The sequence below is a fragment of the Schistocerca gregaria genome, chromosome 2 (assembly GCF_023897955.1).
Source record: "Schistocerca gregaria isolate iqSchGreg1 chromosome 2, iqSchGreg1.2, whole genome shotgun sequence".
NCBI classification, from domain to species: domain Eukaryota; kingdom Metazoa; phylum Arthropoda; class Insecta; order Orthoptera; family Acrididae; genus Schistocerca; species Schistocerca gregaria.
Window position 1 is genome coordinate 369,176,973 of NC_064921.1, and position 21,481 is coordinate 369,198,453.

At 44.2% G+C, this 21,481-nt stretch overlaps 1 protein-coding gene across 1 annotated transcript in view; it reads right to left on the reverse strand.

Annotated features, from left to right (window-relative positions):
* LOC126336157 (uncharacterized) overlaps positions 1 to 21,481 on the reverse strand; it is an 87,403-nt gene that overhangs the window by 15,150 nt on the left and 50,772 nt on the right. Inside the window, exon 4 of the mRNA XM_049999649.1 lies at positions 466 to 601. Within this exon, the coding sequence (XP_049855606.1) occupies positions 466 to 601 (136 nt within the window). The remainder of the gene's footprint in view (positions 1 to 465; positions 602 to 21,481) is intronic.

Consider the following 21,481-nt stretch of genomic DNA (forward strand, 5'->3'; position numbering starts at 1 on the left):
CGCCGAAATATTGTGCCCGTTGTACACTATAGACCGGCAGTACACCCGTGGATATTTTGATTAACAATAATACCAGTTTCATCTTTGTACATCGAATAATTTGCGAGTCTGATCGAGGTTAATGAAACGCAAGGCTATCCACGTGTCCCGTGAGGGATGCGACACCTTTGTTGAGCGCCTCTGCTGCACTTTCAGTTGTGCCAGCCCTAAAGTGGTTTTGAACAGAGTGCAGTACGATATGAGTGTTCTTTCCTACTTGCAGTGCATTTTTTCCCGAAAATTACTTTCTTAATTACGAGAAAAAATATGAAACACCAGAAGAGAAATCCTATGTAAAACTAAATGCCTTTTTACAAATAGTTTGTTCTAGTCTTACAACAAACAGCTTTGAATTCCTCTTATCCAGAGTGCAGTCCCAACGTCAGCTGATCACGGAGAGCACAGCACGGTGAACCTGAAGCTCACCAGCAGAGTTCCAGCATGCGGGTGTGCCTGTCCTTGAGCGCGGCCGTGTCCTCATTCACCAGCGTCATGAAGCGGTCTGCGCACTCCGTCCAGTCATCCGAGATGGCGCGGTAGCAGTCCGTGTACTGCAAGTACTCTGGAAAACACACGATAGTTCTTACTGTTGACACATTCCAACAGTCTGAAGCGAAAGAGTTACAATTTCAGAACGGTTCATTCAGCAGAAACGTACTTCTGGTCTCTCTCTTAAATGTAAACATATTGCTCAAGTCGAATTGTTTATGAATTGTGTCATTTAAGTTCTCGTCCATAACGTGTTATGAAAACTGTCGGATTCTTAGTTGTTAAAATCAGCGACAGAGTTTTTATCTCATGGCAATGCGGTGTTTCGGAAAACGACAGGTCAGCTTAGTTGGTAGTGATCGACTTCTTCATAACGTACTTGTAAAGTTGTCCATAGTTAAGTGGTCAGAGTGTCTGACCACTATCCGGAGAACTGGAGCCCGATTCCCGGTGCTGCCATGGATTTTTCCGTGGTGGGCGGAATGGAACGAGTAGTAGCGAGTCCAAGGTATAGGAAGCTGACCAGTCGGGACAGAGTTGTGCTGACCCCATAAACCTCCATGCCGCATCCCAAAGATGCCACTGGCAGAGGATCACACGGCGGCCGGTCAGGAGTGAGTGGTCCGACAGTGCTAGTAGAAGGAGCTTAGATGTTTGTCAGATAACCATTAAAACCCAGTACCAATTACGCATCATACTTTGAATTGTCTTTTACTGACGATACATGCCGGCGAAATATACAGCGTATACGAACATCCTTCTCAACACAAGAACTGAGTCTGCATATAATATCCTTCCCTTTCGCGACTGGAGGACGACAGAATCCTGCTGTTCAGTCTGCATCTACTCTTTGCCAAGATACTGTACGAGAAAGAAAGCTGCGTTTCACATGAGCAAGTTTTCCACAATCTCCGCTGAATCTTGGAGAGAAGATACCTTTTCTGCAGTTTTGTATCATTTTTAGACATAATATTCGGTTTTTTTCGACTGCTGCTGAAATTAATATTTTACATCAATCATTTATCTTTCTCCTCTTGCGGCCAGTGTAAACTTACAGTATATCCGAACAAGCGTAATAACAAGACAATAGACGCTGACCAGTACACACTTCCCAGAAAGCTGTGGCTCTGCGGCGCGTCTAATACTTGGAGCCAGATAGCGTCAGCAGGTTCCGAAGGCACCATCCATCACGTCGCTGACTTCGACTCATCAGCCATCGCCATCGATTACACATCAGCGGCACGACCGATCGCCTGTGTATCCGCCCCAACTCCTCCGTTGAAACTGGTCTAAGGCTGAATAGCTTCTGGAACCCATTCTACGATTCTCTCTAGAGTTCAAATTACCGGCCGGCCATCCACATTTCAGTCTTCCCTGACTTGCCTAAATCTTTCCAAGTAAATGCCTAAATTTATACTTGCAGAGGGCACGTCTGATTTCCTTCCTCATCTATCACTAACCCTAACTTGTGCGGTTTGCGATGACGTCATTAGCAATGGTGTGTTCAACATTAATCTTCCTTTCTTCTAAGTTTCACAGTCCATTTTTCTTAGGTTGTTCATCTGGCTTCTTTAAACATGCGCCATTTTACTACCTTCTACCCCTAACATGGTGGTGTACAGCAGGTGGTGGTGAGACCTTTCTGTGGTGACTCACCCATGGCGAAGTAGAATTCATTATAGCAATGGGATCCGACTGGTTCACAAACACAGAATCTTCACGGATCCTTAGCTAAATGTTGGGCCGCTTACAATACGTTTACCATAACAGAAGTGACAAAACGTAAGGCCGAAAAAATTCTGTTTATAATAAATTTTGGTATTGAGAACATCGTCGTTTGAGGAATGATGATCAGCATCTTAAGAAGAAAATGTGTGACAGTCAAAATTCACTTAAATATTTGTTTGGCTATGTCGTTTTCGGCTTGACATTTCTTGTCAGTATTCCCATAAATAAAAGTGAGGAAATGCAGCATTACAGGAAGCCTTTGAGATTACTACAAAAACATATACTTACACCACAAACGACCCCACAGAATGAGTTTCGGCTGCGTCAAATACGTTGTCACCATACAATACACGCACTAGACTGGTAGACCATGCCTACGGCCACGAGTACCGACACGTGTGTGAGTTCTTTTATCATTATTATCAATCGTCTGACTGGATCGGCGTGACCAGTAACGTATTCCTGCCCTGCGTTAAACTCATCTCACAGTACCACTTGCACCTGCGTCATCACTTATTTGTTGGATGTTTTACATAAGCTTTGTTTCCGCAAAGTTCTCTCCCTCCATAGCTTCCTCTGGTACCATGGAACGTCAATGTTAAAAAATATATCGGCTCAACCACTTGTTTGTAGCGTAAAAAACTTTTTGTGACTACATTTTTAGCAATTGGCAGGATACCATCATTTTATGAGGTCCTTGGAACATGTATACGTTATCTGTTTGTATAGAAATTTCTGTGACTTCCTTGTTTACTTCGCGCGTGAGCTCACTCGCGTTTCATTGTCGTGTTTGGCTACGTGGTGTGTGGTATCAACGAGGACGCACGGGCGGTTTACGACAACAGAGGAGAGAGCCATGTGGTTAGATGTTGAACACCATAGGCGACACCATTTTAGAGTTTTTATATTTTGACGACTATGTGGAGATGCACCTTGGAAGACACGGCGGCAACAAGGGAAGTAGCTACGATGTTTTAATTGTATTATCAATTTTATTGTGCCTGGTGCATGTTCCATTTTAGCGAGTTTTAACAGGTTCTTTTACTTTTTGTTATTCTGATGATGGAAGCTTGGTTTCTGAAACGCGTCAGTCTTAGTGTTTTACACTACAAACAAGTGGTTGAGCCGATATATTTTTTAACATTGACATTCACAACCAAGACCTCTCATCCAGTATGGATAAAATCAAAAGCATGGAACGTATTCCGCCCTGTGCCTTCTTCTTCAAGAAGATCCGTTCTTCACTGTTCTGCGAAAAACCTACTCGTTCCTTATTTCACCAGGCCATTCCATTTTTCAGTATCCTTATGTAAAACCACAGCTGCACCTCTTTGATTCTCTTCTTTTCCAGTTTTTCCGTAGTCAGTGCTTGACTGCCATAAAGTGCTGTGCATTGTTGGAATTTTTTTCCTCAGATAAAGGCCGATATTTGGTACTAGTAGATTTCTCTTACATAGGGACAACGCCCTCACCCCTTTTACTTAAGATGATTCGGTTTTCGTATCCTCCTTACTCTGTCTGTCATGTGCTATCTTGTTTCCGAAGTAGAAAAATTGCTTAATTTCGTCACACTTTCTGGTCCCAAATTTCATTGTGTGTATCACTAGTTTCATTGCTGCTACTCCTCATTAACTTCATCTTTGTTCTGTACTCATTGGCATGTTCATTCTAATCAAAACGACTCATAATTCTTCCTTATTTTCACTGACGACAGTCATCGCCGAATCTTATTACTGATATCCCTTCAACCAGAATTTTTATATATCCACTGTAGAACCTTGCTTGTATTTCCGTCATTATTTCCTAAAGATAGAGATTGAACAGTAGGGACGAAAGACTGCATGCTATATGTGGCGTCCAAAAGATTAGTTTTAGTGCACTGTTATAACACCAGTCATACGACTTACGGAATGTCCGCTGTGTGCAGTAAGTAGTTTGGATAGTTTGTGACAGGGTAGCTTTGGTTGCAATGTTTCCCAAATAATTTACTGTAATTGTGAAGATAAACTTGGAGATATTATGTGTTATCCTATATTCTTTACAAAATGGCTATCAAATTCTAGATAAACAGACTAAGGGTGATCAGATGTGTATCGAATAAATGTCTGCTGATTTCTCATTTATGCATACATTTATAGGCACATTTACAGGCAAATAAATACAGGTATCAAATGTTTATTACAGACAAACTACAATAGATAGAAACACATTGTGCTTGTCACTGGATACAGTAAGATTTAAAGTTTTGGTAAAGCTAAGTTACTGTTTGTTTCTAACAACATAGCGACTAACCCACAAGAGAAATCATTTCGTGTGTTGGGACGTGCGCCAAGTCAATCCATTGTTCAAGTACAAAGTACATTCCGCCCTCGATTCAGCAAGAAACCGTTTCTGCGGAAGCAGATTTATAAGTGGCGTATAAAACTCTTGGAAGCAGATTTCATGTGCAAAGGGAAGAACACTGGTGGGGCACGCACGTCTCTTGAAGACGTCGAGCGCATCCGGAGCCCTCCGAAGTCCACAACACTGGCGAGCCATTAACTTCAATCTCCTCAAACAACGGACTGACGTGTTCTGAAACGAAACCTACACATACAGCCTTACAAGTGGCAGTTACTGCTGCAATTACGTGTCAGCAGATACACTACGTGATCAGAAGTATCCGGACACCTGGCAGAAAAAAGATTTACAAGTTCGTGTCGCCCTCCATAGGGAATGCTAAAATTCAACATGATGTTTGACCACCCTTAGCCGTGATATTAGCTTTCACTCTCGCAGGCATTCGTTCATTCAGGTGCTGAAAGGTTTCTTGGGGAATGGCAACGCATTATTCACTAGTGCTGCACTGAGGATAGGTATGGAAGGCGGTCGTTGAGGCTGGCACGAAGTCGGCGTTCCAAAATATCCCTAAGGTGTTCTATAGGGTTCGGGTCAGGACTCTGTGCAGGCCAGTTCATTACAGGAATGTTTTTCTCATGTAACCACCCTGCCATAGGCCGTGCAATATGAACAGGTGCTCGATCGTGTTGAAAGATGCAATCGCCATCCCTGAATTGCTCTTCAACAGTGGGAAGCAAGATCGTTCGATTTTACACAGAGTACGCGAAGGAACTTGCCCCCCTTTTTGCAGCGGTATACCGTAGGTCTCTAGAATAGCGAAGCGTTCCAAAGGATTGGGAAAGGGCACAGGTCATCCCCGTTTTCAAGAAGGGACGTCGAATAGATGTGCAGAACTATAGACACTTATCTCTAAAGTCGATCAGTTGTAGAATTTTGGAACACGTATTATGTTCGAGTATAATGACTTTTCTGGAGACTAGAAATCTACTCTGTAGGAATCAGCATGGGTTTCGGAAAAGACGGTCGTGAGAAACCCAGCTCGCGCTATTCTTCCACGAGACTCAGAGGGCCTTAGACACGGGTTCACAGGTAGATGCCGTGTTTCTTGACTTCCGCAAGGCGTTTGACACAGTTCCCCACAGTCGTTTAATGAACAAAGTAAGAGCATATGGACTATCAGACCAATTGTGTGATTGGATTGAGGAGTTCCTAGATAACAGAACGCAGCATGTCATTCTCAATGGAGAGAAGTCTTCCGAAGTAAGAGTGATTTCAGGTGTGCCGCAGGGGAGTGTCATAGGACCGTTGCTATTCACAATATACATAAATTACCTGGTGGATGACATCGGAAGTTCACTGAGGCTTTTTGCAGATGATGCTGGGGTGTATCGAGAGGTTGCAACAATGGAAAATTGTGCTGAAATGCAGGAGGATCAGCAGCGAATTGACGCATGGTGCAGGGAATGGCAATTGAATCTCAATGTAGACAAGTGTAATGTGCTGCGAATACATAGAAAGATAGATCCCTTATCATTTAGCTACAAAATAGCAGGTCAGCAACTGGAAGCAGTTAATTCCATAAATTATCTGAGAGTACGCATTAGCAGTGATTTAAAATTGAATGATCATATACAATTGATCGTCGGTAAAGCAGATGCCAGACTGAGATTCATTGGAAGAATCCTAAGGAAATGCAATCCGAAAACAAAGGAAGTAGGTTACAGTACGCTTGTTCGCCCACTGCTTGAATACTGCTCAGCAGTGTGGGATCCGTACCAGATAGGGTTGATAGAAGAGATAGAGAGGATCCAACGGAGAGCAGCGCGCTTCTTACAGGATCATTTAGTAATCGCGAAAGCGTTAGGGAGATGATAGACAAACTTCAGTGGAAGACTCTGCAGGGGAGACGTTCAGTAGTTCGGTACGGGCTTTAGTTAAAGTTACGAGAACATACCTTCACCGAAGAGTGGAGCAGTATATTGCTCCCTCCTACGTATATCTCACGAAGAGACCATGAGGATAAAATCAGAGAGATTAGAGCCCACACAGAAGCATACCGACAATCCTTTTTTCCACGAACAATACGAGACTGGAATAGAAGGGAGAACCGATAGAGGTACTCAGGGTACCCTCCGCCACACACCGTCAGGTGGCTTGCGGAGTATGGATGTAGATGTAGATGTACGTACTTAAAACATCAGTGTAGGCATGTGCTGTGACAGTACCACGCAAAACAATATGAGGTGCAAGCCCCCTCCATGAAAAACCCGTCCACACCATAACACCACCGCCTCCGAATTTTACTGTTGGCACTAAACACGCTGACAGATGACGTTCACCGGGAATTCGCCACACCCACACCCTGCCATCGGATTGCCACATTGTCTACTGTGGTTGAGCAATCCACGCAACGTTTCTCCACTTTTAATTAGTACAGTGTTTACGATCCTTACACCAAGCGAGGCGTCATTTGGCGTCTACCGGCGTAATGTGTGGCTTATGAGCAGCCACTCGAGCATGAAATCCTAGTTTTATCAGCTCCTGCCTAACTGTCATACCACATGTAGTGGATCATGATGCAGTTTGGAATTCCAGTGTGATTTGGATAGATGTCTGGCTACTACACATTATGACTCTCTTCAACTGTCGGCGGTCTCCGTCAGTCAACAGACGAGATGTGGTCTGTACGCTTTTGTGCTGTACATGTCCCTTCACGTTCCCACTTTATTATCACATCGGAAACAGTGGACTTAGGGGTGTTGAGGAAAGTGGAAGTCTCACGTAAAGATGTATGACACAAGTGACACCCAATCCCCTGACCACGTTCGAAGTCTGTGAGTTCCGCGGAGCGTTCCATTATGCTCTGTCGGGATGTCTAATGACTACTGAGGTCGCTGATATGGAGCCCCTGGCAGTAGGTGGCAGCACAATGCTGCTAATATGAAATTTCTTTTTGGATGGGGGGAGGGGTGGAGGAATGTCCTGATGTCTTTGATCACATAGCGTACTAATATTTCATTTGGCATATGGGAGAAGAAACTTTCTCCAAACAATTCATGTTTTTGGACAAATCGACATTTCATCCATCGCCTAAAGTGAACCACCTTAATGTAAGAATTTGGTGCTCACAAAACCGTGTTGTCGTCGTCAAGCACGGAAAAGGCTCACCAAAATAGGATGTGCTTTGTGCTCTTGCTGTTCAGACTTCACGGATATTTCGTTTTGCGGAGGAGACTGTTACAGGAATGTTATACCTAGACACGTTGCAAAACTTCATGAAGATTACAAAGATTTTCTTTTTAAGCGTGACGGTGCCGTGCTTTACTTTGTCTTTGAAGTGCGGCATTATCTTAACACCACCATCCTACAACTTTGGGCTGGAAACAGTGGACAACAAGATCCTGTTTATTGCATTTGCTCTCTCAGGTCACAATACATATTTTGTCATTTTTATTCTTTGTGAGTCCAAAGAAAAACCCAGTCTTCGTCCCACTTACGGAAGCTGATCTTCGAAGCTGTCGATTTATTGAACATGGACCAGCTGACTCATGTCTGGAATGGAATGTACTACCGTTTTAATGTTTCTCGATCAACGCATGGTGGTCATTATATGTGTACGGTTTGGTGTCTGCCAGCTTTTAACATTCGTCTGTCCAGTGAAATGCGCAGGGTGTTCCTGTTTTTCGTAGTTTTTTTGTAATATAGTACTGAAATCTGTTCTTTCTTTTTGAGACACTCTGTATGTGGGTGTGCAACAATGAACTTTAATCTCTTATGGTTCTCCAAGTTGTTTATGCTTGAGGAGTGTACACTTTTAACCTAAATACAATTGCGCTCTCTTTTAGGTTAAAATTGTTCGACAATGATGTATTGTATGCAGGCTTGGCACATCATGGCGTTTTTAAAAAACTAATTGCAGAGACTAAGCTTAAATCGTATATAAGCTTAAGTGGTAATTACATATTTATACACACAGTAGAGCTCAGTAGGGCTCTGATTATGCGAATTTTGTGAGCAAGGAATCAACTTGAGTCCATTATCCTCATCCTCAAGCCTTTGTAGCTCAATTATGGTCTTGTTACACTGTCAGTTATCCTGTTGGAAAACGTCGTCATGGAAGACAGGGGGATCTCAAGTTGATTCCGTATTTCTAGATTTCCGGAAAGCTTTTGACACCGTTCCTCACAAGCGACTTCTAATCAAGCTGCGGAGTTATGGGGTATCGTCTCAGTTGTGCGACTGGATTCGTGATTTCCTGTCAGGAAGGTCGCAGTTCGTAGTAATAGACGGCAAATCATGGAGTAAAACTGAAGTGATATCAGGTGTTCCCCAAGTAAGCGTCCTGGGACCTCTACTGTTCCTGATCTATATAAATGACCTGGGTGACAATCTGAGCAGTTCTCTTAGACTGTTCGCAGATGATGCTGTAATTTACCGTCTAGTAAGGTCATCCGAAGACCAGTATCAGCTGCAAAGCGATTTAGAAAAGATTGCTGTATGGTGTGTCAGGTGGCAGTTGACGCTAAATAACGAAAAGTGTGAGATGATCCACATGAGTTCCTAAAGAAATCCGTTGGATTTCGATTACTCGATAAATAGTACAATTCTCAAGGCTGTCAATTCAACTAAGTACCTGGGTGTTAAAATTACGAACAACTTCAGTTGGAAGGACCACATAGATAATATTAACGGGAAGGCGAGCCAAATGTTGCGTTTCATTGGCAGGACACTTAGAAGATGCAACAAGTCCACTAAAGGGACAGCTTACACTACACTCGTTCGTCCTCTGTTAGAATATTGCTGCGCGGTGTGGGATCCTTACCAGGTGGGATTGACGGAGGACATTGAAAGGGTGCAAAACAGGGCAGCTCGTTTTGTATTATCGCGTTATAGGGGAGAGAGTGTGGCAGATATGATACACGAGTTGGGATGGAAGTCATTACAGCAAAGACGTTTTTCGTCGCGGCGAGACCTTTTTACGAAATTTCAGTCATCAACTTTCTCTTCCGAACGCGAAAATATTTTGTTGAGTCCAACCTACATAGGTAGGAATGATCATCAAAATAAAATAAGAGAAATCAGAGCTCGAACAGAAAGGTTTAGGTGTTCGTTTTTCCCGCTCGCTGTTCGGGAGTGGAATAGTAGAGAGATAGTATGATTGTGGTTCGATGAACCCTCTGCCAAGCACTTAAATGTGAATTGCAGAGTAGTCATGTAGATGTGCATGAAGTGATGCAGATGGCCCAGAATGATGTTCATTTACTCCATGGCCGGCTCGATGCCGTCGATTACTACCACAGGTCTCACGGAACCACAGATCAATGTTTTCCGCATCAGAAAAGTTTCTAAACATGTATTGTAAATGTGCCATATTTTGTGTACACTGGCTCTATACATACCTAGAGCAGCCATTTGTTCCGATAACTACATACGCGGAGTCCATTGTCGGATTCTTCAGACAAGGCAATAACCTTCCATTGCTCCTAGCTAGCACCTCGATGAACCTGCGCCCACTACAATAGCAATTGACAGTGTCATTGTGGCAGTTTCATATACCATGTGGGTTGTCTGCTGCGGAGCCCCACGTACGACAGTGTGCGCCGAACGGTGTGCTCGAAATACTTGTGCCTCTACCAGCACTGTGCTTTGCAGTAATACGTGCCACATATCGCCACCGACCCTGCTTAACAGAGTTCTACAAGCTTCCGAGCTCCACGTTCTGTAATGAGGTTTGCACCTCCTACAACTCATAGTTCACCGTTTTCAACCACATTCCACAGATTCCCATGACGGTAGCACACGAGCAACCGACTGGCTTGCCGTTTTCCACATGCTTGTTCCCAGACTCCGGTTCATAAACCTATCTTTTCATAAGTCGACCACTTCAGAAAATTTCCCAATTTACCGCCCGGATCGTCGCTAGAATGATTCCTTTTTCGCTCAAGCTTCGCTTATACATTTTACTCACTGCGCCACGAGCCTGCAAAGCCACCAAATCTTAATATTTTGGTTATCACTATATTTTACCGTTGTCTTCCTGCAGTTCAAAAAATGGCTCTGAGCACTATGGGACTTAACATCTGTGGTCATCCGTCCCCTAGAACTCAGAACTACTTAAACCTAACTAACCTAAGGGCATCACACACATCCATGCCCAAGGCAGGATTCGAACCTGCGACCGTAGTAGTCGCGCGGTTCCAGACTTAGCGCCTGAACCGCTAGACCACCGCGGCCGGCTTCCTGCAGTTAGTAGACAGTATCCCGATCGCGTTATTGTACTTTCGGATGGATTTGTCGATTCCGATTTCTCACGCAAAGCCGTTTGAAGCGAAAGAGATGGAGAGTTTATAGAAAAAGGCTGCCTCTTCATTCAGAGTTCCCTGTCATATCATTAGTCGCCATACGTTTTGTGGTCATTCTGAAATTGTTTTCAGAGTGTTGTTGTTGATGACTGATTTTATAAGGTATACAGTTCCGAAATTTGTTTCGGTAATTTGCTCTGCTGGATGCACAACGCGTAAATGCACGCAAAATTCTGAACCAAATATCAGAAATTGGTGCACATGTTCTAAAATGTTTTGTAACTGTGATGCGTTTTGTTTGCATCTATGTAGTTGTTTCCTTGTGTAATGAAATTGGTATTATAAAAGTTGTCCTTGTCATGTATCTTAAGCCATAAACTTCCATATACACTCCTGGAAATGGAAAAAAACACATTGACACTGGTGTGTCAGACCCACCATACTTGCTCCGGACACTGCGAGAGGGCTCTACAAGCAATTATCACACGCACGGCACAGCGGACACACCAGGAACCGCGGTGTTGGCCGTCGAATGGCGCTAGCTGCGCAGCATTTGTGCACCGCCGCCGTCAGTGTCAGCCAGTTTGCCGTGGCATACGGAGCTCCATCGCAGTCTTTAACACTGGTAGCATGCCGCGAAAGCGTGGACGTGAACCTTATGTGCAGTTGACGGACTTTGAGCGAGGGTGTATAGTGGGCATGCGGGAGGCCGGGTGGACGTACCGCCGAATTGCTCAACACGTGGGGCGTGAGGTCTCCACAGTACATCGATGTTGTCGCCAGTGGTCGGCGGAAGGTGCACGTGCCCGTCGACATGGGATCGGACCGAAGCGACGCACGGATGCACGCCAAGACCGTAGTATCCTACGCAGTGCCGTAGGGGACCGCACCGCCACTTCCCAGCAAATTAGGGACACTGTTGCTCCTGGGGTATCGGCGAGGACCATTCGCAACCGTCTCCTTGAAGCTGGGCTACGGTCCCGCACACCGTTAGGCCGTCTTCCGCTCACGCCCCAACATCGTGCAACCCGCCTCCAGTGTTGTCGCGACAGGCGTGAATGGAGGGACGAATGGTGACGTGTCGTCTTCAGCGATGAGAGTCGCTTCTGCCTTGGTGCCAATGATGGTCGTATGCGTGTTTGGCGCCGTGCAGGTGAGCGCCACAATCAGGACTGCATACGACCGAGGCACACAGGGCCAACACCCGGCATCATGGTGTGGGGAGCGATCTCCTACACTGGCCGTACACCTCTGGTGATCGTCGAGGGGACACTGAATAGTGCACGGTACATCGAAACCGTCATCGAACCCATCGTTCTACCATTCCTAGACCGGCAAGGCAACTTGCTGTTCCAACAGGACAATGCACGTCCGCATGTATCCCGTGCCACCCAACGTGCTCTAGAAGGTGTAAGTCAACTACCCTGGCCAGCAAGATCTCCGGATCTGTCCCCCATTGACCGTGTTTGGGACTGGATGAACCGTCGTCTCACGCGGTCTGCACGTCCAGCACGAACGCTGGTCCAACTGAGGCGCCAGGTGGAAATGGCATGGCAAGCCGTTCCACAGGACTACATCCAGCATCTCTACGATCGTCTCCATGGGAGAATAGCAGCCTGCATTGCTGCGAAAGGTGGATATACACTGTACTAGTGCCGACGTTGTGCATGTTCTGTTGTCTGTGTCTATGTGCCTGTGGTTCTGTCAGTGTGATCATGTGATGTATCTGACCCCAGGAATGTGTCAATAAAGTTTCCCCTTCCTGGGACAATGAATTCACGGTGTTCTTATTTCAATTTCCAGGAGTGTAATTTTGTGCAGATGAAAAATCATGCAATCAAATTTGTAACATTTCTAGGGCCTTAGAAATATATTTCCATAAGTCAAGGTTCTGATGGAAAACTTCAGTGTTCGGTGGATTATATTACAATTTTTTTGTGATTCAGGGTTTGACAGTAGCAGTATTTTGCTGTAATACTCTCTGTTCTAGTTACATTAGATAAGATCGATTTCTCCTTAGGAAATACCAGGTGCCCCACGCAAGCCGTTCTCAGTTGACATTAGTTGAGAGGAGACCCTTCTAAACTTAACAGCAACGCTGGAAAACAAAAACTTAACTGTTATAACTAATTTTTAAATAATGGCTCTGAGCACTATGGGACTCAACTGCTGTGGTCATTAGTCCCCTAGAGCTTAGAACTACTTAAACCTAACTAACCTAAGGACATCACACACATCCATGCCCGAGGCAGGATTCGAATCTGCGACCGTAGCAGTCGCACGGTTCCGGACTGCGCGCCTATAACTAATTTTCCTTTGCGGTGGGTCTCCGCATAGATTAGTATCATATCGGTGTACTCTTAGATGGAGTACATTGCAGGTGCTATCTGTTTGACAGAAAGACTTGAGTCGAGCTACAAACAGAAGGCCATGTGATCTTATCAGAGTGGAACCATAGAAAACGCAAGCAGATGGCGGCACATCTCGATGAAGGTTTTCTTACATGTGCAGCTCCCCTTTGAACAGAAGTGAAGAGGCAACCCATCTTGCCCTAACATATGAGCCAAACATAAAAGCCGCCCGGAGTGGCCGAGCGGTTCTAGGCGCTACAGTCTGGAGCTGGGCGACCGCTACGGTAGCAGGTTCGAATCCTGCCTTGGGCATGAATGTGTGTGATGTCCTTACGTTGGTTAGGATTGAGTAGTTCTAAGTCTAGGGGACTGATGACCTCAGATGTTAAGTCCCATGGTGCTCAGAGCCATTTGAACCATCTGAAGCATGAAACTAAATAGGACGGCTTGCGTGGACCACCTGGTACATACAGACCAAAAGATAAATTCCTGTGAACATATAGTTACTACATTGAAATTATAGCTTCAAATACTAACGGGAGCTCTTGGTATGAAGTTTAAATTACTTTATGAAATTCAATGTCGGCATCCGTTAGAACATGGGTTGAAATTTCTCTACTAAACTCAATATTGGTGCCCATTTGTACATGGGTAGCCATTTTGAATAATTTGGAGGTATGTAAATAATGAGAAAATGATATGCTGGTTTAGAGGAAGACGATGCAGCTAGTAGTATCTTAATTTCAAAAACTTACTGTGTACCAACAACTTTGTTTCATATTCAATAGACACGGTTTGTTCGTCTGCTTGTTGTTGATCTGTGAGGCGGAGCTTAAACATTTCATTTATCTAATACAAGTTTATTTCAAACTCAAATTAAAGTTACCTACATGATACAGTTTACATAAAAGTAAACCTTTTCTATAATGTTTCCCTCAACACTCTGCAAAAATCTCACACACATTTCGTTATTTTTCTATGTTTCATATATCTTCTGTGTAAAAAAGGATGTATGTAGCCACATGACTAGTATATTCCAGAATATGTCATCCCAAAATGAACTGATAGTTGAGACTACAGCATTTAATGTGTCAGTGACACAACTGAAAGACGATGTATATCAAGTATTCGAGCTTTATAAGCAGGTAGATTTTTTTTTTCAATTGCTGAATTTTAATAGTAGGATATTATGTCCTAATTACTTGACACTTTATCCAACACCACGTTGATTAGTTTTGGAAATACAGGATGCCCAATTATCCTCTGTGCCGTTGTGGTGTTGGCTGTGTGCGGTATTTTGTCTCTTTGAATATATGATCTCGGTGTCATTTTATCCATCCAGTGCAACACTGTTCCGTGGAACTAAGTCCGTCGTTTCTTGCTACAGCATAGCCGCCCTAACTACCTTAATGCCGAGCCGCATCTCCGTGTTCTATTGGTTCCCTTCTTTTCTCGCTTGAAACAATATTATTGGCTGCTACATTATTGTCGTACGGCACAGATTCACTTCCTCGGAGAGAAAAACAGAGTAGACTTTAATATACTGTACACATCTTGAATGTAATGGTTAACATCAAGGAAACCACACATATCTCGACGTAAGTCAGACCGTTTCCGATCTTCATCCTAACGTTCATCGTCTCTCCATTTTATTGTCATTGTCCAAAAATAGTCACAAGCTAGGAGTTTTTGATGGGATGTACGAGAACTACTAGTAAGTTTCAAGCTGCAGCCACTTCTCAAAAGGCACTTGGAACATAGATATAGCATTCACCAAGAACCAAGAATTATTGTTCAGGGCACTAGATACACTATGTGATCAAAAGTATCCGGACACCTGGCTGAAAATGACTTACAAGTTCGTGGCGCCCTCCATCGGTAATGCTGTAATTCAATTTGGTGTTGGCCCACCCTTAGCCATGATGACAGCTTTCACTCTCACAGACACATGTTCAATCAAGTGCTGGAAGATTTCTTGGGGTATGTCAGCTCATTCCTCACGGTGGGTTGCACTGAGGAGAGGAATCGATGTCGGTCGGTGAGGCTATTCCAAAATATCCCAAAGGTGTTCTATAGGATTCACGCCAGGACTCTGTCCAGGCCAATCCATTACACGGATGTTATTGCCATGCAACCACTCCGTCACAGTTCGTGCATTATGAACAGGTGCTGGATTGTGTTGAAAGATGCAATCGCCCTCCCCGATTTGCTCTTCAACAGTGGGAAGCAAGATGGTGCTTAAAACATCAGTGTAAGCCTGTGGTAATATAGTGGCACTCAAACCAATAAGGGTTGCAAACTCCCTCCATGAAAAACACGACCACACCATAACACCACCGCCCTCAAATTTTACTGTTGGCACTACACATGCCGGCAGATGATGTTCATTGGGCATGTACCATACCCACACCCTACGATCGGATCGCCACATTGTATAACGTGATTCGTCACTCCACACAACGTTTCTACACTGTTCAATCGTCCAATGTTTACGCAAGCGAGGCGTCGTTTGTCATTTACCGGCGTGATGTGTGGCTTATGAGCAACCACTCGACCATGAAATGAAAGTTTTCTCACCTCCCGCCTAGCTGTCATAGTACTTGCAGTGGATCCTGATGCAGTTTGGAATTCCTGTGTGATGGTCTAGATAGATGTCTGCCTAGTTCACATTACGACCCTCTTCAACTGTTGGCAGTCTTTGCCAGTCAACAGACGAGGTTGGCCTATGGGCTTTTGTGCTGTACGTGTCCCTTTACGTTTCCACATCACTATCACGCAGGATACAGTGGACCTAGGGATGTTTAGGAGTGTAGATATCTCGCGTACAGACGTATGACACTAGTGACACCCAATCACCTGACCACATACGAAGTCCGTGAGTTCCGCGAAGCGACACATTCTGCTCTCTCACGACGTCTAATGACTGCGGATGTCGAAGATATGGAGTACCTAGCAGTAGGTGTCAGCACAACGCTCCTAATGTGAAACCGTATGTTTTTGGGGGTGGCCGGATACTTTTGATCACAAGCGTATCATTCCCATTGGAACGTGAAGTTAAATTCAGAATACAAACGTGTAAACAAATAAGAGATTTTTGTGAAACGAGTAGTTTAGGTCACGCTTTTTATTGAACTGTAATTATCGGTGTCGTCCAAAACTGGTTACCAACAACGTCATCGTCCACTTCAAGCGCTCGCAGAGAATACTCGTAGATTATTTATAAGTTAAAAGATTAGTACAGGATGAAGGACGTTATTAAAACCAGTAGAAGGGTTTTTGTACAAAATTAAAAAAAGACATGTTGGGGTATTTAAATGGAAATGGCGTTAAACAGTGGTGAACTAATTATTGTAGATAAAACCTTGGGTTGTCTTATGAGAAACCCTCTGGAATAAAAGACAGTATAATTTAGGTTTTACGTTCCATTAATGACTATTACGTCTAATTCTGAGACTAATAGTGATTGTTATTACCAACTCCAACGACTAGGAAGGAAGCCTAAATTCATAACTCGCTATTAGAAAGCATATATTTCTGATCCTGAAGGAGGAGTGTGGGCACTGTCAATGAAGCTTTATGTTGTAGTAAAATGAAATGCCATCATTTTACGTTCCCCTTCACGTAAGGTGTGCGCTGTGGGGTTGAACGATGACCTGGTAGGAACCAGATCAAATATGTATTGTGGTGCACACTACTGTCACTTTTGACATTTGGACACTAACGATCATATGGCGAATATTTGTGAATTGTTGTGCTGTAACTGGGTCATTCTTTATTCTTTTATTTATTGCGACTTTACTTCCACACCCCCTCACCCCGCCACAGAAAGGGTTCTCAACGACGCAGTTGGCCCCTGTTAAACGAAACTAATTTCCATCGTTAAACAAAACTCATTTTCTTCTCCTGATAAAAACAGCAGTTTAAGAACATGTAAAATTGTACATTACACAAGTTTTTAAATATTCATGATACCATACTGATTTTGAAATCTATTTGCCATCTTCTGAGAGTCTTTTCATGGAGGTGAGGACGATCAAAAGAACTCGCCTCTACACATCGCATGAGGCCCCAGAGAATGTGGAGAGAAGTTCGTGTGGTTCTGTGACGCATAGGATACTAATAGAGTAGTGGACTGACGTGTCGTGTGAATGTAATTTCCTAGCGTTGGTTGTAGTTGAAATTTCTGCTTAGGTTCTAATAGTTTGTGAACACTGAGGCCTTCTAATGGGGAGATGTAGAATGGGTAGCGTGGAAAGCAGTGAAGGTTAGAGTCGGATCTGATTGGAGGGATAAATGTCCTGCAGGGTATCTGTATCTACATACACATCCTGGATATCACTGACAGAGGGTACTTTCCATCGTAACAGTTATTAGGGCCTCTTCAGGCTCCAGTCACATGTGGAAGACAAGGAGAATGATAGTTAAAATTCCTCTCAGCGCATTGTAGTTAGTCTGATCTTACCTGCGCGATGCCTAAATGATTGTCCTTCAGTTCAGAGGGTTCCTGACAGAAGGTTCATCAAATCACTTTCGAGGAGCTGCTCTAGCGTTCAATTCTCGAACAGCGCGCAGGAAAGTCTTGAATTTTTCCGTGCGAGTTCTGATTTCTCTTAAATTCTTATCATCATCGTTTCTCTCTATGTAGATAGGCGCTAACAAAATATTTTCACACTCTGCAGACAACGAAGATATTGAAGTTACATTACAAGGTTCTGCAGTAACGAAAATGCACTTGATTTACTAATTACCACCACAATTTGTGTACCAATCTCTTCTGGTCCCTTACGATCAGGGGGCATCAGCTGGTATGCCCTTTTCAATGTCATTAAACTTTACCGACGGCAGTACACTTCAAGATATTTTATTTTATTCTGAATGCGACCAGTTTTGGCAATTCATTATGCCATCTTCAGGCACGATATGCTTTTTTCACATCAACGAACATAAAGCTGAATATCGTGAATTCCAATCATTGTCCAAATGCTTCATACGAAGACGAGACTGTCACTTCTTTATATGAAGCATCTGCACAATGATTGGAACTCACGATATCCAGGTTTATGACTCTGTACGATAAGTGCATTGATTTGAAAAAAGACGTATGGGAACTGAAGATGGTAAAATGAATTGCCTAAACTGGTTGCTTTCAGAATAAAATAAAATATCTTAAAGTATACAGCTGTTGAAAAAGTTTGTTCACATTAAAAATTATGTCCATAGCACTCTCTCCCATATTTCCTCTCTCCCACATTTCGCGATAGTACAAAATTAGCTGCAGTCTTTTGAACTTTTTCGGTGTCCTCCGTCAGTCCCACTGTTGCGGAACACACACTGGGCAGCAGAAGTTCAGGAGAGGCGATACAACTCAGGCGATACTCCAGTGGCATGCAATTTCATTACAAGGCACATGTTCGGAACGGTATAAAAATCAAAAAATATGGAGTCTATTTGAGAACTCCTGTCAACAGTACACTCTACTTCGTGAGAATAAGAGCTAGTTATGTTTGAGAAGAATGGGATATTTTCAATCAGCGCTAGCTATTTTTCACGAAATCATTTTGTTCGAGGTGATTCATAATGTAGGGCGTTGCACTATTTCTCTAGATTCAGTTCAATAGCTTCAGCACCTCCGTGACACGCTCCCATGAGTCATATAGACATGTTCTCATTCGTGCCATCCTAATCTCTGTACGTTTAGAACCCTCCGTTAGTCCTACTTTGTGTGGGTCGCAAGCGCTTAAGGACTGCTTTAGGATGGATTGAAAAAAAGTTTTATAAGCAACCTCCATTGTAGAGTAGCTTCATCTTTGTAGTATTCTTGCTGGCCGCGGTAGCCGAGCGGTTCTAGGCGGTTCAGTCCGGAACCGCGCGACTGATACGGTCGCTGATTCGAATCGTGCCTCGGGCATGGATTTGTGCGATGTCCTTAGATTAGTTAGGTTTAAGTAGTTCCAAGTTCTGGGAGACTAATGACCTCAGATGTTATGTCCCATAGTGCTCAGAGCCATTTGAATCGTTTTGTAGTATTCTGCCAAAGAAGCAAGACTGTAAGCTACTTCACTCGTGATTGAGCTTAAGTGATTCTTCCAATTTAAACAACTACAAATCTTTGGACACAGATATTCGTGTGACTAGAGCGATTTCAGTTGTGCCTCGTTGATAATGTAACCGTACGGTCCTACCCCCTTTTACTTCTTTGAAGTTCACGTTTTTTTTTTTTTTTTTTTTTTTTTTTTTTTTTTTTTTTTTTTTTTTTTTTGGAACCCTTAATGCATGTTGCCGTTCTTTACACGAGTAAAAGCAGATCATGATCATAGTGCATATTTATGCAGGTTCTATGAGACAGTACTTTATTATACACTCCTGGAAACTGAAATAAGAACACCGTGAATTCATTGTCCCAGGAAGGGGAAACTTTATTGACGCATTCCTGGGGTCAGATACATCACATGATCACACTGACAGAACCATAGGCACATAGACACAGGCAACAGAGCATGCACAATGTCGGCACTAGTACAGTGTATATCCACCTTTCGCAGCAATGCAGGCTGCTATTCTCCAATGGAGACGATCGTAGAGATGCTGGATGTACTCCTGTGGAACGGCTTGCCATGCCATTTCCACCTGGCGCCTCAGTTGGACCAGCGTTCGTGCTGGACGTGCAGACCGCGTGAGACGACGCTTCATCCAGTCCCAAACATGCTCAATGGGGGACAGATCCGGAGATCTTGCTGGCCAGGGTAGTTGACTTACACCTTCTAGAGCACGTTGGGTGGCACGGGATACATGCGGACGTGCATTGTCCTGTTGGAACAGCAAGTTCCCTTGCCGGTCTAGGAATGGTAGAACGATGGGTTCGACGACGGTTTGGATGTACCGTGCACTATTCAGTGTCCCCTCGACGATCACCAGAGATGTACGGCCAGTGTAGGAGATCACTCCCCACACCATGATGCCGGGTGTTGGCCCTGTGTGCCTCGGTCGTATGCAGTCCTGATTGTGGCGCTCACCTGCACGGCGCCAAACACGCATACGACCATCATTGGCACCAAGGCAGAAGCGACTCTCATCACTGAAGACGACACGTCTCCATTCATCCCTCCATTCACGCCTGTCGAGACACCACTGGAGGCGGGCTGCACGATGTTGGGGCGTGAGCGGAAGACGGCTTAACGGTGTGCGGGACCATAGCCCAGCTTCATGGAGACAGTTGCGAATGGTCCTCGCCGATACCCCAGGAGCAACAGTGTCCCTAATTTGCTGGGAAGTGGCGGTGCGGTCCCCTATGGTACTGCGTAGGATCCTACGGTCTTGGCGTGCATCCGTGCGTCGCTGCGGTCCGGTCCCAGGTCGACGGGCACGTGCACCTTCCGCCGACCACTGGCGACAACATCGATGTACTGTGGAGACCTCCCGCCCCACGTGTTGAGCAATTCGGCGGTACGTCCACCCGGCCTCCCGCATGCCCACTATACGCCCTCGCTCAAAGTCCGTCAACTGCACATACGGTTCACGTCCACGCTGTCGCGGCATGCTACCAGTGTTAAAGACTGCGATGGAGTTCCGTGTGGTACGGCAAACTGGCTGAATCTGCCGGCGGCGGTGCACAAATGCTGCGCAGCTAGCGCCATTCGACGGCCAACACCGCGGTTCCTGGTGTGTCCGCTGTGCCATGCGTGTGATAATTGCTTGTAGAGCCCTCTCGCAGTGTCCGGAGCAAGTATGGTTGGTCTGACACATCGGTGTCAATGTGTTCTTTATTCCATTTCCAGGAGTGTAGATAGCTTGTCATTACAGAGTTAAATTCGAATTGCAATGTCTAAAAATTTCTTAATTATTTCAACAGTATCGAGTGAAAATCGACCGAGTAAAAAGATCGATATTATGCAAAAGATTACAGTTAAGGAAACAATTATGTCAATAAAAACAAGTGTAATATCTGTGAAAATTTTTCGGTGGAAAGAGAGAGTATTTTGTGAAAAAATAATAATTTTATGAACAATAAATTATAGAAATGAACGTAATTTTTGAATTTACTTACTGTAACAGTGTGAGGGTACGAGAATAAGAAATTCGTTTAAACAAAACGAAATCATAAATATAGGGAATTCACTATGGTTTTCAACCGGCAGTCTTTTGGATGACCTTCATGTGAGAGTAGAAAAAGAGGAGAAGAACGGAGAACAAGAGCAGTTGTACTCGAGCCATAACAGTGTAGGCAGCGTGGCG